Source organism: Falco rusticolus, chromosome 1 (assembly GCF_015220075.1).
Source record: "Falco rusticolus isolate bFalRus1 chromosome 1, bFalRus1.pri, whole genome shotgun sequence".
Lineage (NCBI taxonomy): Eukaryota > Metazoa > Chordata > Aves > Falconiformes > Falconidae > Falco > Falco rusticolus.
The window spans coordinates 93,381,036-93,401,662 of record NC_051187.1 but is presented as its reverse complement, the minus strand read 5'-3'; the positions used below and the strand labels follow the sequence as shown (position 1 = coordinate 93,401,662).

Genomic DNA, 20,627 nt, shown 5'->3' with positions numbered 1-20,627 from the left:
GAACTAAGGATTTTTAAAGCAATCTTTGGAGATATTTTAAAATAACGGCAATTTCCCAGTCCATGCTGGCTGCCACAAAAGAACAACTTTTCATAATTTTGAATATTGTCAGTGACTACATTTTTTTTCATGTCTCCAGTCCTTGTAGTATTATTAGATGAATTAATAAAAAATGATACTGTATGAGTACCAGCACAACTAACCACTCCAATGTCTTTATTTCATCTTGGTAGACACAAATATAAGAAAAAAGTATAAACAGCAGCATATGTAAATGAAACGTGTGAATGTAAACAGTACATGAAATGTTAATCATTTATGACACTACTTAAAAAGAAAGGTTTACAAGTAACATAGTGTATTTATCTGCAATTTGCATGCAAAGCAGATCAAAATGTGGGGAAATGACCTAAAATACTGCCAAAATATGTAGTGTTTATGGATTTTAGTTGGAACACAGAAATTACATCCCAAATGTGTAGTATCTGTACGACGTATACAAAAGCATATATACACAACACACATTTTCTTAAAAGATTTTTCATGGTATTCTTGCCTTGTTTTGTTTGTTTCATAAAAATATATATATTACAGAAATACAAACCTACACACTAACCAGTGTAATAATACACTAGTGATTTTTCAAAAGCTCTTAAAAATGCACTGAGACAAAATGAAGTGAAGCTAAAACCATTTTATTTGATGGAATTAATTGTGTTGAGAAGAAAATCAAACATTATTTAATGTAACTTCTAGAAAAGCATTTTAATGGTTCAAATCAAGAAAGATACTCTTTGTTAGAATAAAAATTCATACACTTGCCAGAATGAACAGTTGCCTTTATCGAAGATACAGAAACCAAGGAGTTGTGGCTTAATCTTGAGTGCTGATCACTCATCTCTAGACTAGCTGTAATTTAATGTACACCTCGCCTGTGATGAAGGATACAATCACAGAATCATAGAATCATTTAGGTTGGAAAGGACCTTTAAGATCATCCAGTCCAACCATTAACCTAGTAGTGCCAAGTCCACCACTAAACCATGTCCCTAAGCACCACAACTAGCCATCTTATAAATATCTCCAGCGATGGCGACTTCACTACTTCCCTGGACAGTCTGTTTCAGTGCTTGATAACCCTTCAGGTGAAGAAATTTTTTCTAATATCCAATCTAAACCTCCCCTGGCCGTTTCCTCTTGTCCTATTGCTTGTTACTTCAGAGAAGAGATCTACCCCCACCTGCCTGCAACAACTTTCAGGTAGTTGCAGAAAGCAGTAAGATCTCAGGGGAGCCTCCTTTTCTCCAGGCTAACCAACCCCAGTTCCCTCAGCTGCTCCTCATAAGACTTGTGCTTCAGACCCTTTGCCAGCCCCATTGCCCTTCTCTGCACATGCTCCAGCACCTCTACATCCCTCTTGAAGTGAGGGGCCCGAAACTGAACAAAGTACTCGAGGAGCGGTCTCACCGGTGCCGAGTACAGGGGGACGATCACTTCCCATGTCCTGCTGGCCACACTGTTTTGGATACAAGCCAGGATGCTGTTGGTCTTCTTGGCCACCCAAGCACACTGCTGGCTCACGTCCAGCAACACTCTCAGGTTCTTTCCCACCAGGCAGCTTTCCAGTCACTCTGCCCCCAGTCTGTAGCGCTGCGTGGGGCTGTTGTGACCCAAGTGCAGAACCTGGCACTTCTTGTTGAACCTCATACAATTGGCCTTGGCACATCAATCCACCCTGTCCAGATCCCTCTGCAGAGCCAGCCTACCCTCAAGCAGATCAACACTCTCCCCGTACTTAGTGTCATCTGCAAACTTACTGAGGGTGTACTCAATCCCAGATTGCTGATAAAGATATTAAACAGAACTGGTCCCAGTACTGAGCCCTGGGGAACACCACTTATGACCGGCCCACCAACTGGTTGTAACTCCATTAACCACCACTCTTTGGGCTTGGCCATCCAGCCAGTTCTTTATCCAGTAAAGCATACACCTATCTAGGCCATGGGTAGCCAGTTTCTGTAGGAAATACCGTGGGAAACGGTGTTAAAGGCTTTACTAAAATCTAGGTAGACAACATCCACAATCATAACTGTCACTTAGTTTCACAGTGGAGCTGCTCAGTCTGCTGTAAGGTGCTGCAGAAGACTAGAAGCAAGAAACTCATTATCTCTCATCTCAGCTGGCTTATCCATGTGAAGCCCTTAGTTTCCTAAAATCTTATCTGTTCCTGGCGTAACATGCATGCTGCTTCACCTGCTTCTCAGGGATATTTTGAAAATTAATGTTGCATAGCTAATCAATGATGTAGTGCATACACATGCTTTATTACTGATGAACCATCAAATCAATTAAATATTTAGGCCCCAATTTTTCAGTGTTGTCTTTGCAGAAAGTCCTTTGCACCTATTTGAACCTCCAGAAAGAAACATGAGCTCCACAGAAATACAGAATTAATTCGCATTGGTTTCTCTGTAACATCACTACCTCACTGCTTTCCAGTCACGCTTAACCAGTCACTGTATTATTCTCTGAACTGAAGAATGTTGTAACAATTGATAACTATATTAGGAAGTTATAGAGCTGTATTATTAAAAGCATTAACTTCTCATTAACATTTTCTCAATTTTGTCCCTCCTCAATTATCCAGATTTCAAAGCTCTTGGGAATTCTAGCAGACAGCTACACTGAGACTGATTAATATACTTCCTTTTCTTTCTTTCATCCTGAACACTCCCTCAACTAAAAAGTGGCAAACTAAACTTAGATGACATGGAATGTTTATTAAGTTACCTTTATAGCCTGAAAATATATAATTACTGACATTATATTCCCTTTTACCCATTTTTCCCTAAATATGAAGAGCTGCTGTATGTGTGTGCACACGTGTAAGTATGGAACATCAAGTATCCTATTTATTTCAGAGGTGCTTTGTAGCTGTAAAACGTGCTAATGTGGGATACTTGAGGAATGCAGAAAACTGGGTATCTACCATAGAGCAGCACAGCACTGCTGTGCCAGACACTTCTACATTCTTTCATTAAGTATCTCAGCCCAATTTGAAGTGTCAAGGTGTAGTCAAGTGGATAGGTCAAAAGCAGTTAATTTTTGGTGGTTTTTTGTGTGTTATGTTTTGGTTTTTTAAAAAAATCTTTATCTATTAACTAAAAAAAAATAATGGCAATGACTATTTAAGTAATTGTGATCTTGACAGCTGCCATTAAAGATCCAGATAAGGCTAACAATAGTTTAAGTAATACTAATACTCCCCTTGAGATTTTGGTCACTAGTAACATAGACTGATATTTTACAAATGATACTAACTTGGTGACTACAAAGCAGTGTGTCATTTTCACTAATCTTACCTATTTTTACTTGTATTTTTCTTCACTTACTATTTATGTTTGGATGTATCCTGAAAAGACTGAGTCACTAAGTCTAAATGATCTACCCTTAAAAATGCCTTTTATATAGGCAAAAGAAAAGCTTTTCACAGATTTATTTTTAGTAACAACTGCAACTGGTAAGAATTATAAACTCCTGTTAGAACACGAACGGTGAACATGGACTTACATGGATGAGCTATCAAACCATTTTTTTCTCAGTCATTTAATCTTGGTATTTCCCTCATCTAATGACAATTTAATGAAGCACAGAATCAAAGCCATGTCTTGAATGTGCTGAAAAAGGTAAAATTGCTTCGTTAGGGAGTAGTACAGGAAGTTAAAAAAGATTACTGGAACCTTTTTTTGAGCAGCTTACACTGTGAGCTCCCTGCTGTGGCTGAATAACAGGCCAGCTGGCTGGACACTGCAGTGAAGGTGCCTGAGCTATAATACCATGAGAAGTTGTTGCTGACATGCCTAGTCCCACAGAGAAGAGCTGCCAACTCTGACCTACCTCAGTGATTAATTTAAACCCATTCTTGATTTTCATTAGAATATACTGAATCTTTTATAGGTAAGAACTAAAAAAGGTGGAGAAACACAGCAAGGACCTAACACGCTATCTGAATAGACAAGGTCACGGAAGTTGCACTTACATTTTACGCAGCTGAGGAAGTTTCTTAAAGATTCCAGTAGCTTCCAGGACTGAAAATTCATTGTTATTTAATCGCCTACAAGAAATGACATCAATTTCAGAAAACCATACTCAGGCACTGGTACAGAATGTTGCACACTAAGTCAACTTTTCACACTGATTTAACTGAATTGCTGGTGCTTAACTGGTAATTGAAGAACAATTCCATATATCTACTGACATTTCTAATTCTGATAATATCTGGGAGTGAACATTCTCATTAGTTAAACTTAGGCATACATAGAACATACAAAATCAAAACCAGATCAAAAAATATCATCTAACTCAAGTTGCAGAGGAATATAAGAAGATGTTTTTAATTTTTCTTTTAAGGGAAGAAAAACAAAAATGTAACTAAAGAAGGATTCCATGGCAACTTATAAATAAAAATCTTTAAGTAGTATGTATAAACCACTGAAGATTAGTTCACTGTTCTTTAAAGGATATCAGGTGGGGTCTGCCAGACATCTGGAGATGCTCACAGAACACTATTTACAGGAATGAAATAATTACTTTATGCTCAATGCTTCTTTTTAATAGAGACTAAAAAACACTGCATAGGTCTTCCCAAGAATTTAAAAACACTTCTCTGATCATAGTTTATCTTCAGACCACAACAACACAAATATATTAGGTAAGGAAGCATTAAATGCTGATTTTTAACACTACAAGAAGATACACAATAAGCAACAAATACTAGCTGGATAGTGATCTTTCCTGCCCAGGTATCAAGGCTGTTACAGGACAGTATATCTCTAGCAACTGCTAGGTTAGGGGACCATCTGTATTTCAAAAAATGTCTGCACTGACCCAGTATTCCCTATTTCCTTTCTTGAAAAGAAAACATAAATTACAATTCTTAGATTCTTTGTATGTTTTTATGGAGTCATCTTACTAGGGAAGGGAGTCTGTCCTGCTTTTATTTAGAGATTTTCAATAGGAAGGAAAAGAGATGACTGACAAGATCACTGTGAAATGAAATTCACCGTAATTCTAACTCAGAATGCTTTTCAGGATAGCCTTATTGCAAGACAAGATTAAAAAAAAAACTAGAAAAGAAAGCTTCTTATTTCTGCATGGTAGCCAGAAGGGAAATTAAGGTTGTAAATTTGAAGGTATGGCTGTATGACAGATTCAGCACAGAACCAAACTAAGAGAAAAGAGGAGGATTTTTTTGGATATACAAGGAACATTTGTATATCACACTGAAATAAAAGCAACATGAATTTCAAAAGATGTTACTACTTTTGAAAAACAGCTCAATGACTTAGTATGATTTTTAGCGGGACCATATAAAATGAATTTTTGCACAGTGTCAATTAACAAAGTTACTTTTAATTGCAAACAGCCTTTTTTCCCTGTCCATCAACAACAGAAGCACCAAGTGTTCTATAAATGCTGACATTTTGAAATACTTTTCAAGTGCTATATCATCTAGTAGAATGACTTGTTTATGAAAACATTTATTGATTCCAATAATACTTCCTTGCTGTGCTTTACTGCAAACATTTCTAACCCCATAGAAAAAGGCAAACAATTTGATCCTTTCCTCTTTGCCAGAACCTTGTACATATTAAAAATAATTTACTTTGTCTCTCTCTCAAGTTTCTGTCACACAAATGCATTCAATCTTTTCAGTTTTTCCTTTGAATCTTCTTTTCTAGATGATTCTTTTGTTTCTTAATTTTTTTCAAGTGATCCGTATCCATCTTGAAAAGTAAAGTCCTTGACACAGTATTCCAGCTGATATTTTACTAGTTACATACAGTAAAACAGTTATTTCATATAGCTTATATACTACACTCCTGTACATACAGCCTAGAGTTAACTTTGTAGCAGTGCCCACTGGAACTCCTACATATTTAAAATGTATGATAACACCACTTTTATCTTGAACTACTTGCTGGTTATTCCTCAATTTTGTATTTCTGATGCTTATTAGTCCTACCTAATGTCATATGTAGCATATGAATTTTTATTTTATTTAAAATAGTCCTAGTCTACTATTAATATTACAGAACAATTGTAAGAATTTTCCATGTGTTTCCATTTTCAATGTTTGAGAAGTTTCTCCATACTTCTTTCTGATGGAAAAGAAGCATGGGTTAATCACTGTACTGTATTTTGTTAAAACTGTAGCACCAATCACATCTTCTATCTAATTTTGTGTATATGGTGGTATCACAAATCATGCATCATCATAAGGGCACATCCACAAATAAAGGGACATCAAGAGTTACAAATTATGGGTTTGTGGTCAGAGGAATGACCACATGGATCACATGGCATTTCTATGGCTGGAGATTGCTGGCTTTAGACCTAGAATTGTTAATTGTGCAAGAAGTTTTCATTCTATTATCATAAGTAAGTGATGCCACACACAATGGAATGAAAATTATTACAGACGACTGGAAAATTTACAGATGTGGTGGCATCTTCCTTCTGGATCTTAACAATAATGGTTTTTTAGCCCAGTGCTTTTTACTGATAAAGACAATAATGACAGTTATTAACTGTCAATCACTAGATCAATCTCTCACTACAACTACCTGGAAGCAGGTTGCAGGCAGGTGGTGGTCAGTCTCTTCTCCCAGATAACAAGCGACAGAACAAGAAACAGCCTCAAGCTACACCAGGGGAGGTTTAGACTGGATATCAGGAAGGGTGGTGGTCAAGCATTCAACCGGCTGCCCAGGGAGGTGGAGGAATCACCTTCCCTGGAGATGTTTAAAGAATGTGTAGATGTGGTGCTTAGGGACATGGTTTTGTCATGGACTTGGCAGCCCTGGGTTAATGGTTGGACTGGATGACCTCAAAGGTCTTTTCCAACCTAAATGATGATTCTACGATTAAAAATACTTGTGCCTGGTTTATTCAAAGAAAAGTACTGAAATCATAGAATCATAAAATGTCATTCCTAAAACAAAAAGATAAGGCAACATTATATGTTGATGTGTAAATATTGCTTCTGTTTTATTTGATGATTTTTCATGCTTTGTTAACACAATGGGTAAGATATTTGCATGTTTTGGTACAATAGCTGAACCCTCCTGGAAGGCTACGTACTGCAGTGATATTCATGCTTTTGAAAACTATCTTGTTAGGATCTGGTATTATAACAGCTATTGTGTAATCATTACAAAAACTGAACATATAAGACTGAAATTGGTTTTATTTAGCGTTCTTCCTGGACACTCTGGCTTTAAGTGATTTATCAAATAGTTCCTGATTTTTCCTATATATTAGAATGCTGCCCCAAAAATATTTTATTTCTGGGGTGCATCTACAGGGTCATACTTTATCTCAAGTACTTCAGTGGCAAATTAGGACTTTCACTGGTTTTCTGGAAGACTGTAAGCAAGTGACAAAACAGAAACAGAACAGCACTTGGCTTATTTATAAATTTGTTCACCTTTTACAATTAAGTGTCTATCTCTAATTGTATTATTATTATTTTCAGGTTTTTTTTTAAAAAAAACAAAACCACTCTGAAGAATTTTTTCTAATGTGATATTACTGTTGCAATCTACACAATCAATAACCTTTTTCCTCACTTTTGATCATTTCCAAGCTGTGTCTCAGCTCCAGACACCACCCTGCAGAAAATAATCTAGCCTTCCTCATCACTGCAATAGAAGCATCAATGTAATTTGATGCTAACAAGTACCTTTATCTGAAACGTGGTGGGTAAAAGAAAAAGGCTAACTAGCTGCTCTCGGATATGCCAGTAAACGTTGTGAACTGGAAATCACAAGAGTGGCACTAGAGCTAGACTGGGAAGCCCCAAGAAGAGTAACAAAGGCAGTGCATCAAAGACCAGGAATAACAGAAGGAAACAAGAGAAAGGGCTGTAACCTTTGCATCAGTGAGGCAAATACCAGAAAAAGTGTATTTAGCTAGAGCAATTGGATTTTTCGAGAAAGTTAAAAAAAAAAATGTAGAAGTAATTCCTCTATCCCCTTTAGAATACTTGCAAGGCTATTACATTTTTTTATTACATCCAAAGACTTGAAGAACAATCTGTACAGCTCATCAAGAAGGTTGAATAGTGACTTTGTCACAGTTTAAGACCATCTTACTTGGACAAATGCTGGACAGAAAAGGACTCTAACAGCAAAATTATAAAAGAAGCAATGATAGAAACCAAAGAGGCAGATTCCATCTGAAAGTAAAAAATCCCATTGTACAAGATTTTAACAGAAGTGAAGAGAGATGATTAACTTTTGTAACACTTTCAGGGAAATGGTGGAATTTTAATCCACTGATATGTGCAAGGAAGACTGGATGTTTTCTGAAAGAAGCACTGTAACCAAACACGAATCACATAGTCAAACACAATTTTTTTGTTGATCCAATTAGGATACACAGCAGATGAGACTTTGTCACAGCACTCTCCAAACTAGCTGGCTGCAACAAGGTCTTTTACCATCACATGCCAACATACTCTTCATGCTAGTCCCTCTGCTCTTTCTCCTAGTCTCTCCTCATGCAGGGCATGCTCTCTCTCTTTTCTTTCTGCTTCTTCCTCCTCTCTCTTCCTCGGCTGCTGCCTCTTTGTTGGCTCTCAACCACTTAACAGAACCAGCCACAGCTGCACCTTATCTACATAGGCCAACCCACCACCCCTAAGACAGCCCACAGTTGTATATTATCAATGCTAATTAACCCAGCTTCATTCCTCTACAAGACTTAATGATTTAGTTTCTTCTGAATTTAATATGTATGAATCATAATTATAGAAAGAAAACATTTGATAGTTTAACTTCCACATGTAAATAAATGAATATGAAACCGAACAATTAAAATACTAAATTAAGATTATTACTTCTTCAGAGCAGAGAGAATTAAACATGAATCCTGCTAAAAATCAAAACAATTCATGCTTGTCACTCCATTTCTCACCTCGTGGTTCAGTTACTATGATTCTTACAACTATTACTTTATGATCTCTTCCTCCACTTTAACCTGTTACCAATTCCATCAGTTTTTATTCTTCAAGTAATTTCACCTCAAAATATAGCATAACAAAAAATTTATTTCTCCACTGAAATATCTCTTTTTACCCAAGACTGTGTATCAATTTTTACTTCTCTGACACTACTTTATGAATCAACAACATGAGGATGGCCAAAAGCTGAGCTTAGCTTTTGCCACATATGCCACTTTTTCAACTGAATTTGCCATCATTCTTGGCACAACTAGAATTACCACTTCTAATTAGAACTTCACTAAGATCAACTCCTTCTCTCAGCTCATAAACAGGCAAAAATCTACATCTCTATTTACACAATGTTTCAGTTTCAAATCCCTATTCCTGTCCAGCTATTTGAAATCCTTAACCATGGTCTCATTATTTCATACCTTCACTGCTGTACTGTGGCTTTGATGCAGACTGACTGTCTTTTAAGAGATGTGCCATACTGTTGCTCATCTCACCCCTGTGGGTCACAACTTGATCACAGTACACCTGTCTCCACATCTCTGTCTCTGCTTTACTACATAAAATCAAAGTCCCTCTCTTTTGTCCCACAACATTCTGCCTTGTTCTTTAAAATGAATCTCCTAGGAAAAACAGCTATTTCCTCCTGCTTTTGCTCTGCCAGTGGTGGCCACTTTCATCTGCCTTTCTGCTGATCCTTCAAGCATCTCTGCATTCCCTTTCATACTATGCTTTGCACATGGGAAAATCTTGTAAAGCTGTCTTAATTTTATCTTTCAATCCCTCCTTGAAGACCACTTCAGTTGTAATGCCTACAAATCATTCCCTTATGGCACTTATTAAGCAAGTAATAACCTGTGACTTCTCTGCTCATCTCTGTTCATTACATTATTATCTCATCTTCTTAACTCAGCTCTGTCTTGTTTGTCTGCTTTATCTTCCTTTGGTCTCCTCCCTGACACACATAATGTGTGTTTTGCATAAGAAGAATCAGCTCTGTTTCATTAAACACCTAGATAGCACTTTTTAAGACAGACCTCTGGCTACTGGATGTCCTATTTGCTCTTATAGTTAAAAAACAAAATAAACCCCATTACTTTTCAAAAAAATCCAAGTGGACAGCTCAAACTGGAGAACTAGAAACATAGAATTGTTACCTTATTTACTTAACCTACGTTTTTAAGGCTACACAGTACTGAAGTAACACATATATGATTTTTATTAATATCCTGTCCTTTGAAGTGCACCATGGAGGTTACATTTAATTTTTGTTGTTCAAAAAAGTAAAGTTGTGATTTTATATTTGAAAATTTTAGTTAGTTTTTCCATAAGCAAATAATGCTTTATTATCAATTCAACTTACAACTCTGCTGTGTACTGGGGGATGTGATCAGGAATTTTGTTGAGTTTCTGATTGGAGCAGTCCACTGTGGTCCCTTCACAGCGACATTTCTCAGGGCAAGCCAAATCTGCAAAGCAGTCTCCACTTAATTTGGATCTGTAATCTTCAGTGCCTGTGGAAGAGCCAAGTCAAAATACAGATACTGAGTCAATAAAGTATAAGATTTGATTCTTGTGAGAAGGTTGAAAAGATGTCTGCAATGCAGATAACGGGTGGGCAACTTGGGAAATGTATGATAAATTTTGTGATACTGAACAGACACAAGGGCTTCAAGAGAGGGTTAAATATAGGGGCTTAAGATATGCTGGAAAAAGAAACTGTGACCAACTTCACATAACAGGATAACATTAACTTGAGCTTTTCACAGCTGTACTTTCTGCTGAATATGTTGTCAGCCAATCTCGTCTTGTTTACAGCTAATCACACAAATGCCACCGATTCTTTTAGAATTTGTTTTCTTTCTCTGTATCAAGAATAAATAGATCCTGAATGCCACCTTTTCTCTTTCTCTTGTTACAAATTTGTGTTGTTGACTGGACTTCATTAACCTCTGTGATTTTTATTTTTTTTTATAGTCCTGATACTCCACATCATCTCAAACACATAAGATTGAAAGCCCTGTTTTCAGCTTTAATTTAAAAAATGTGTGATCCTGACTTAAGCCTCAGCAGCTTGCCATGCTGTAGAAAGCTGCGTGACGTTCCATGGTGCTTGACAGAACCATGTTTTACTCATACCTCACAACCACATGGTTAGATCAAGCACAACAGAAAATCTCGCTACATTACCAAAACTGCATCCATTAGGCCAAGGATAAGAGCAAGGGAAAAGAGGAAGGAGTAGGTATAAGTTACAGAAGCATTTGAAATTTAATACTTGCTTACATGACATGGCATTCTTATTACTGAATGTCCAGTGCCACAGTAACAGTATTACTGTCACAGATTAAATAAGTATAAAAAAGATGAACCACATTGAAAGTTTCCTCCACCATTTCCCAGAGTCAGTCAAAGAAAACATCCTAAACATATCAGGAGAAAACATCCAGTAAGGAACTGAGGGTGGGTGATAAAAAAACAAAGAGAAGCTGAAAGGACCTGTGGGTTCTTCTTGGACAAAGGTGAAAAGACTGAGACTAGCAGAAGGTGCATCAGGGCTGGGAGGTACATTGTGATTTAGCTCAGACACTGAACTTTACTTACAGCCAAAATGGTGAACTCCTGCAAAAGTAAAGATAGCCAAGAAGGAAAGAAAGACAGAGTAATCCCAATTAAGACAAAAAAAGAACTAAGCTCTCATTTTCTCAACTTTAGTTTGATTAGATGTTGTTAAAGGTGACCCATCTTCAGCAGAGAGAAAGAATATATCATTTTAAGTGGCATTAAAAAATGAAGAAAAGACTGGGGTTAATTACAGATTTTGTATAGGATGATAATGCCTCCCATGCATTATTCTTGTGATTCGAATGTATTCTTTAAAAGCTACTCCCTTGAACATATATACATGCTATGCCACTTAAAACCTTAATAAACCAAAGCAGCACAGGAGAAGCAGATTCCTCAAGGGAGGTGAAAAAAGCCCCAACAGTCATCACATATTATGTTATCTAGTGTTTGTAAATGTCTAAGTAACACATATGATATAACTACATGGTCTATTTCTGTGAGCTAGCAGACAAAAGATGTTTTTCCAAATTATTGGTTTAACATAATGAAATTCTGAAACTTCCTGGTGTCTGCAGAGCAAGATCTCCCAATGACATATTTTAAATAAATATTAAAAAAATTTACGTTTTTAAAGAAAAGCTACCATTATTACAGTATTTACTGAAGCGTAAAGAAGTGTCTTTAGCACCTTAAAATACCCAATAAGTGAGGCTACAAATACATTTGTTTTCCTGCTGTGTCCAGAATAAATCACTGCTGGCAGTGTAAAGTAAACAACTAAAATATTCAGGGCCAAGTTCTTCAACAACTAAAATAATTTTATGCAGCATCTCCCTGACAACCTGATAGGAAGAGAAAGCACAGAAGCTGTATTTCAAGAAGCAAGTCTGTAGCACTGTTTAATTTTTTAATACTCTAATTTAAATTTTTTTTTCCCTCCCTTCCCCCCCCCCCCCCCCCGCCCCCCGCCCCCAGGAACAGCATTTTTCAAAGGGTACATAAACAAACCTAAACTGCATGTGTGGCCGTATTATAAACAGGCTGTGGAGACATTTGCTGGCAAGGAAACACTTCTAACTCAGAGACAAAAGTTGTGCTGGCAAGGTTGAGTAGAAGTCACTCTGTGGCAGGAATACAGCTGTTCTACTCATTAAGGAATTGTGTAGTACTACAGGTTTGAGAAATTGAATCCCCCTCTGTTTTATGCCACTTAAAAACACATTTTTGCGGCTGCCAACGCTGACAAGTTGCTGCCTTATTTTGAATTTCGTTTTGTCTTTTCTTCATATTCAAACTAACATATACTAATAAGTATAAGGGCATCAAGAACTTCGCATGATGGCTGCAAATTTAAGTGATACATCACACAGCATTAGTAGGACTGTTAAACATACCAGCTTAAAAGACAAAGATTAAGATCACTGCAGAATGACAATATACCTGTAGTACTTGAAAGAACAAGTGCACTGGTGTCATAATCAATTATTGTAGATATTTTTCAGATATTAAAGTATGGTAGAAAACCCTACTTGCAAATCACACACTGTAATTCATCAACAGATTAATTATTCCCCTGTTTATTTTGCCAATCAATAATTCATAATCTGTTATGAACATAATGGAAGTGCATTTTTTCTTTTCATGATTATTAAGAAATCAGTGCACACACCTGACAAGCAAGGTAAAATAAATAAAGAAACATATTTCAAAGAGCTAGGGCCAACATCAGTAAATCTTTTTGAAAATATTATAGACTTATTACAGCTTAAAGCAGTGTGTAAATTGCTGTTTGAATCCAACTCTAAAGTTGTATTTTCTTTAATGGAAAGCATTTCTGATTCATTGTATGCGTGTGAGCACAGAATGCCTTTAATGAAGAATATCAGCTTTCTTTTCCAAGCATTCCACTGTGATTTCGTAAACACAAGGAGGGTGAGCAAGCAGTAACTGCAGCCAGTGTAGAGCAAGAAAGCAAGGCAAGAAAACATTCATTTGTAAAATGTTTATTTTTTTAAAGTTGTACTAGCTCTTTGATGGTAGTATGGTTTCCTGTGTTTAAAAGCAGCTCAGGAGCTACATTTTAAAAACAGTAGCAGCAGAAAGGCAAGGTACGAGGTAAGTAAAGGTGTCAATTGAAATATGAACTAGCAGGTGCAACCTTCTAAATAATTTAAGTAAAGATAAAATTTTGGTAGATTGTGTTGAAATTTGTGAGACAAAAAAAAGTAAATGGAGCTGCATGCTAAGCTCTTATATTCAGAAAAAAACTACTAGTAATCTACAAAGGAAAACTATGTCTTGCTACAGGTATTGACTAATGTTAAAACACATGCATCAGTTTCCTAAAAGGTATAACTTTGCTTTTTTGGGGAAAGGGAGAGAGTATCTGCAGTTAGTCAATCTTACTGCAGAGCCAAACCTACCTGGAATGAAATACTGTTCTTTAGCTAAATAAAGAGAAAAAAATAGAAGATGCACCTGAATGTCAGCAAGCAAAGAATGAGTTTTATTAGATTAAGTATGGACTACAGTTAACTACAGATAATTAAGTGAAAAAGTGTGTATTCACAATGAGAGCTGATAAACAACAAAGTGTGAATAGTCATAAATGTATCCGGAACACGGATAACAGTTCTCATTTGGCATTTGCACTTGAGACTGAATAAATTGTAGAATGTAAAATGCACCTGGAACAGCTGGATACCATATGACAAAAGTTAGGATTTAGAAAAATGTAAGAAGGAAATGGATTAAGATTAGAAAAAGAAAAAGTAAATTTCAGTATGAGGTAAGCTCCCTGTATAAAATGAATATGTCATGTTTCCATATTTAGCTAGAAATTTGCAGATCTTTTACATACTCCAGAGCCTTGTGGAAATTTTACAAAATTATTTATGTTGGTGATACTTATAGTGAATAACTTTAGCATTTCATTCTGAAGTATTATATATTGCATTTCTTTTGTTAGATTTTATTCTACTCAGAAATAGTGCCAAATGTGTTAACTATAGTAATGCTCTGTGATCCATTAGCCCATGACCTCCATGATTTCCCCCCCTTCAGTCAAAGAACTAAAAAAGATTCTGCAATGTTTAATAATTCCGTAGAGAGCCAGGTGCCTTCATTAGAACTTCTATAACCACTAGTTTTGCCAATAAAAGAAAAATAGCAGCCAAATTAAGAAAATTACCTGAGCAGCGGAATTTCTTGCTTTTGATCTGGCCGATCCTTTTGTTTGCCAGACGGCGGGGGCTGGTGCAACGGGCACCACTGGTCTCAATGGGGTTTGTATGAAGATAATCCGCCAGCCACTTCAGATGGCAGTCACAGATAAATGGGTTCTGAGCCAAATGTCTTTCATAAAGAAAAAAATGATAATTTCACACATTATTTCCCTTTGGTCTCAGCAGTTCCTGTTATTTTTAGTACATTGCAGAATATGAAGTCATACTGAAGACAACCATAAACAAGAGCATACATACAAGGTCTGAATTGCACGCAGGGGTGAGAAGGTGCCTTTTGCAATGGTCTGAAGCTTGTTGTCATACAAAGAAAGAAGATTCAAGTTATGCAGATCTTGAAAAGCATCAACTCGCAGGCAATTGATCTTGTTGGCATTCAATAATCTGTTTAATGGAAGACAATTACAAAATTGAAAAAATTCTCCTACTGTCCCTGCAGCTTCAGCATTTTTCACAGATAACTCTCTGTGTGCATTTGTAACCAGAACTAGAGATGTAGTAACAAATATTAATTGACAGTGACATTACACATTTCAGTGAAATATCTTATTTAGGTGATCTGAAATTATTCCTAAATATTTGCACCTTGGAGTTAAATATGTGGGTTTATTCAGCTAAAATCACATTTCTTGTATGCGCTGGTAGAACGTGTGTGTGTGTGGTATTTGCCTGTGCAAAGAAACAAGCTTAAAAAATCAAATATCTTCAAGGAAAACTAGTTCTTTGCCAAATAAATAAACAAACAAAAAGGGAACTGAACACTGTGTTCATTAGCTGGAAGAGATGTGCAGTGGCACTTTTAATTATATGTTACTAATCAGCATGCTGCCGCATTAACAGAGTTGTAGTAAAAACTGGTGGCATGGAATATATCCAAATTTGTCTTGGATCTTTTTTGGTCTCCATCTTCAAAGGGAACCTTTTCTTCCCTGTACCTCCCAGACTTTTACAGTTAAAACAAACAAGCCAATCTAAACCAATTCCTTCATGCTTTTCAAGAGAAAAAAAAAATAAAATAAAAATGTCATTCAACTAGATACATTTTTATAATAAAGTGTGGGGTTTTTCCATTTCCAGCCAGAAAAGGAATGGAATGGTGGATTTGAAAACCAGTGTTCTGATAAAAAGTTTCACTACGCAAGTAGAAATTTACTTAGACTGAAATGTATTGGCTATGCAAAGTATATCGAACTATGGACTTTTTAAAATACAGAATAAACAGAAGTTCAGAAATGTCTCTTTTTTTTAACTGAAAATCTGAAATATGTTTTTATAATTAAAATCTCTTTAAAGGAAAACAGGAATGCATACCTCCCAGTACTATATTAGTTACTAAAATCAAAATGTAAACCTCTAGGTGGTGCTAGAACTTACATTTTCTTTGTATTTACTTACTGTTTTGCCACCTTCGTTGAATTAATAAGAGATTTTGCCAATCACTGCACTGTGAAATCTGGACATTAAATACTTCTAATAAGTGGGAAGATGGTTTAAATTCTTTCAGAAAAAGTTTTAAATCAACAAGTCAGTTATTGTGGGACAATTTCTTCCAAAAACATCACTGTTGCTTTATGGCCTATTTCACAAATTTCTTTTCACAGTACAACAAGTGCCCAGCCTTTTCTGCTAAATATCGACAATATTTGATAAACATATTACCATGAAATCCTTCTTTATACCCAGTATTAAATCTAAATATAAATGTTTTATAAGACAACATATGGAAATTTCCAAAGTGTTAAATGAAATAGCAGCTGGAGTTCACAGAGTCAAAGAATTGTACAGTCAGAAATTGTATGTCAGAAAATATTAAAAGTCATCCATGAAACTATACTGCAACTTTGTTCTTCCATGGGTACAACTAGAAAGAGAATTACATAGTATTTCTACTACATATTTTCTCTGTATAAAACTCACAAGTTTTCCTTCTATTGTTCCCACACAACTTTATATGTAGTATTTGTTGTACACAGGGCAAGGCAGTATCATATCTTGTGTTTTACACTTATAAATTCCACACAAAAGAACAGTTTCATTTTAATCATTTTAGGCTGAGACATTGACCAAGATATGATCAAATTTGTGGATGAATGGCAAGCTGGCCTACAACAGCCTTAACTCCTTTGGCTTTAACATAATTTGTTTTTATTATGCTCTGATCTTACACATGGGATTTCCTGCCAGTTCTCCAAGCATAAATCTCTCATAATGTTTACCCTTCTGAGTTATCCCAAAATAGAATAAATATTAAAAAAATACTCACAGCAATTGCAGAGAAAAGAGTCCTTCAAATAGACCCTTTGGAAGTTCTGTAATTTTATTGCCATAGAGGACACTGCACCAGGAAACAACAAAGCAAACAAAGCCGTCGTTATCAAAGGCATATACTGTGTGATTTTGGCTTTAAAAATAAAGAATTTTCCATTTTTCTGAGGGAATTTAACAGCAACAACATACCTGCAAGATCCTTGTGGTCCTGTGAGGTACCAGGATCACAGGTTTTCCCCAAAGGCTTGTTGCCCAAAGAGCTGCCAAAGAGCTCTCAGCAAAATCAGTACCTCGCTGTTTACAGCCTTAACAAGGACCTTGGTAAGTGTATTTGCTGTTTGTAAGAACAGCTAACTGGGAAATAAATTATTTTGTTCAACTTTTTGCCATGAACATATTTATGACCATGTGTCCAGCTGTGATACAATATTGAATTATCACTCTAATGTTCTGAAATTCTTTTTACAGCTTTCATAATTGATCAAATTTATGTGAAAATTCTGCAGGGAGCCAAAAATTCAAAAGAATTTCACCATAAGAATATGAGAAATTTGCTTCTGTTTTTACAGGTCAAACAGATACCTACAGTGAATTGAGTGAACGTAAGCCCTGGAAAGCATCTGGAGCTGCTTCAGAGATCTGGTTATTGCTGAGGTCACTGAAATAAATACAATTTGATTCAAGTAATCCAAACTATTTTCAAAATAGCAAACATTTAAATAATACATAATTAGAATTAGGCATGGAAAGGAGAGAGAAATTACAATATTAATATGGATGTTGCCAAAGAATTTTAATATAAAACTACTAAAATTGCCAGTACACTGAAACAAAATGCATGGTTAAGAATAGACCTTTCAAATGCTTGAAAAATTATGAAAAAACATTTACTTTTCCTAAGCGGTTAAGTACATTTTATAAAGAATTCTCTGTTTGCTATGGCCACAGAACTCTACAACCTCAAAGATGGCTTATCCCCATTAATTAATTGTTTTTATAGGGTGTTCACTGCACTAACATATTGCTTCTATGCAGAACCATATGAAATAATGTCAATACTTGGTAAAAAACAATTATTATTAGTGTGACAAAGATACTATACGGTCTTAATAATCAGGCTGACATATCAGTTAATATTCCAGCAGTCAAACTTTCTTAGATAATCAGTCATTGACTGCAGTTCCTCTGTATGACCTTGACTTGTTTTTTATTTTTATATATAAATATATATATATGCATATATATATATGAAAAAAATAATCTATATTATTGGGTACGTACATTCTTCGAAGCTTTTTATATGGTGAGAATGCTCCAGGAGGTATGACCTTGATTGAATTTTGTTCTAACCGTCTGCAAAAGAACAGCATCATCATAAAAATACAAAACCCAAACCACAACAACAACCTAAAGCCATAACAATCTAGAAGGGACAGACTTTAACAAAGGCTGCTTTTGCTTTCTTTTTCAGTATAATTTTGATCTTGAAAGACAAGGTCATTTTCCTCTCAGTTTTCATTTAAAAACCCCTCATTTTTGTCTGTAAACTCAAACCTTTTAACCTATAGAGCGTAATGTTGTAAATTAAAACCCAATCTTGATTTTATATCATTTAATTAACATTTAAGCTAGAATTGTCATTAAAAAATTCAAAAGGATTGTTGTTAATTGACTCCCAACGTATTATTCACATACAGCAATTATTACAGTAAGTTTTATTTAGAAAAGTCTAAAGAATTCTGTGAGTTAAACACTGAAATATGCAAACCATAAGAAAGGGCAAAGGAATGTTCCTACAGAACAAATAACGTATGTTGCTACCTGCAATAAGGCAAATGCCGTATTTTTAAATATGCACACATGATTTATTTAGATACAGTACATAATACATTTTCTTTAAGATATAATAATAGGATTGCACAGCCACACTTCTAACTTCTTTAAACAAGTATTTTATTCTAAAAATTGTAGTTTATGTTACTGGCTATCTTTGCTTTGTATATATAATGACTGTGACTGAAACTTGCCATTCTGCAAAATGTGAATTTGCTAATGGACAGAGTTTTCCAACAATTTTTTTAACTTTCAGAGCTTTGCATATGGGAAATCTATGCTGATACAGACCTGTGGCCCACTTGCCAACAAGTCAAAACAGGTTCAGCAATAAATACATTTAAAAGATACGTCTTTACACACCACTGTATTTCATGGCTATGGCAGTGCAAAATTTGTTATGTAGACATAAGGATTGAAACTATTTGTACTAAAAAGTACAACCGGAAAAGGCAGTATTATTCAAACTACACATCATACCTACCTAATAAGCTTTCTATTTCCCTCCTTCATGCACTTAGTATAATCTACATAGATAAAGACAATGCCAAAAACCTATTTCATATAAGGAATCAAAATTCTGTAGAATTTACTGCACTATTTTAAATTACACATAAATTACATTGACTCAGAATCTAAGGTCAAAAAGCCTTTTTAAATCCAGATGTAGGGATATTAGCCTGTTTTCTTCCTTTTACCCGTGTCCTATTAACTCTCTTCTGGTTTACTTTTGCTCTGATAAAGAGACATGAGTCCCTGTGTGTGCAGTGTAACTAATAAGCTCATATATTCACTTTGAGTAAGTCTTTCCAAGAAACAGTTCTTACAATTGTTTCTTTTTGTTAAGTTTCTCCAGAGATCACAGTATAACTGAATTGAAAAAAGATTTTTTCCTGCCTTTGTGACGTTTTGTTCAGATGGAGATACTTATACATTTAATACTCAAAATCTCTTAAGTGTGACCATACTTTACCTTAGCAGAATTTGTTCTTGAATGGCTTATAAAGAAGCCGGGGGAAAAAAAAAAAAAAAAAAAAGTGCCTCAAAAAGTCTTCCTGACACAAAAAATCTCACTTCATCAGAACTGTTTTAGACAGGGTTCATGCTTTAAAAAGTCCTTAGTAAGCAAAATGTTGCTACCTTGCTACAGTTTTCAGGTATATTTTAAACACTGCAGGGGATCCTATGGCACAAGACTGTTAATTTTTTCCTTAAACAGGGTATTCTTTCATATGCTTTCTTTGCCTTTGCTGAGCCTTCTGGACCCATGAAACACATTTTGCATCAGACCAGGAGTACTGATTAGGCTATAAAGGAACAAGGTCTCTCTTCTCCAGTACACTTGAGTAGATGCAGAAGGCAAATATCTGAATAAGTAAAAACTTGCTTAAGTTAAAAGGCAACACCTAAATAGACCAAACTGAGGTATTTACATTTTTAGCTTTTTCCCCAGAAAATAAAATTATGCATGCTTATCATCTAGATAGGTTTCTATTCAGCTGGCTAGGTCAAAGAGAGATAAAACCTTAAGATAATAAATTTCTAAAAATTGTCATACTTTAGCAATGGGAAGGAGCTGAGAAATCAAATCAACCCAGCCATGAAGTGAATGGCTGCCATCCATCCATTCCTGTTACACACTCTATTTGGCAGCAACCAACTGCCTAACCACCAGGGATAGCCTGACCAGACATTTATCA

At 35.6% G+C, this 20,627-nt stretch overlaps 1 protein-coding gene across 16 annotated transcripts in view; it reads right to left on the bottom strand.

Moving 5' to 3' along the window:
• Window positions 1–20,627, bottom strand: part of SLIT2 (slit guidance ligand 2) — a 266,430-nt gene that overhangs the window by 58,103 nt on the left and 187,700 nt on the right. For 10 of the 16 annotated variants that reach the window (XR_005104629.1, XM_037390324.1, XM_037390315.1 and 7 more), the window contains exons 10-18: window positions 18,376–18,447; window positions 17,681–17,752; window positions 17,090–17,161; window positions 15,067–15,210; window positions 14,775–14,938; window positions 14,008–14,031; window positions 11,621–11,638; window positions 10,380–10,530; window positions 4,040–4,114 (exon numbers count right to left, since the gene is read on the bottom strand). Coding sequence is in view for 15 of the 16 variants with exons in the window: in XM_037390324.1 (XP_037246221.1) it covers window positions 4,040–4,114; window positions 10,380–10,530; window positions 11,621–11,638; window positions 14,008–14,031; window positions 14,775–14,938; window positions 15,067–15,210; window positions 17,090–17,161; window positions 17,681–17,752; window positions 18,376–18,447 (792 nt within the window). In the remaining variant the exon portion in view is untranslated. The remainder of the gene's footprint in view (window positions 1–4,039; window positions 4,115–10,379; window positions 10,531–11,620; window positions 11,639–14,007; window positions 14,032–14,774; window positions 14,939–15,066; window positions 15,211–17,089; window positions 17,162–17,680; window positions 17,753–18,375; window positions 18,448–20,627) is intronic. The other 6 variants (XM_037390216.1, XM_037390256.1, XM_037390280.1 and 3 more) reach the window with 3 other exon arrangements.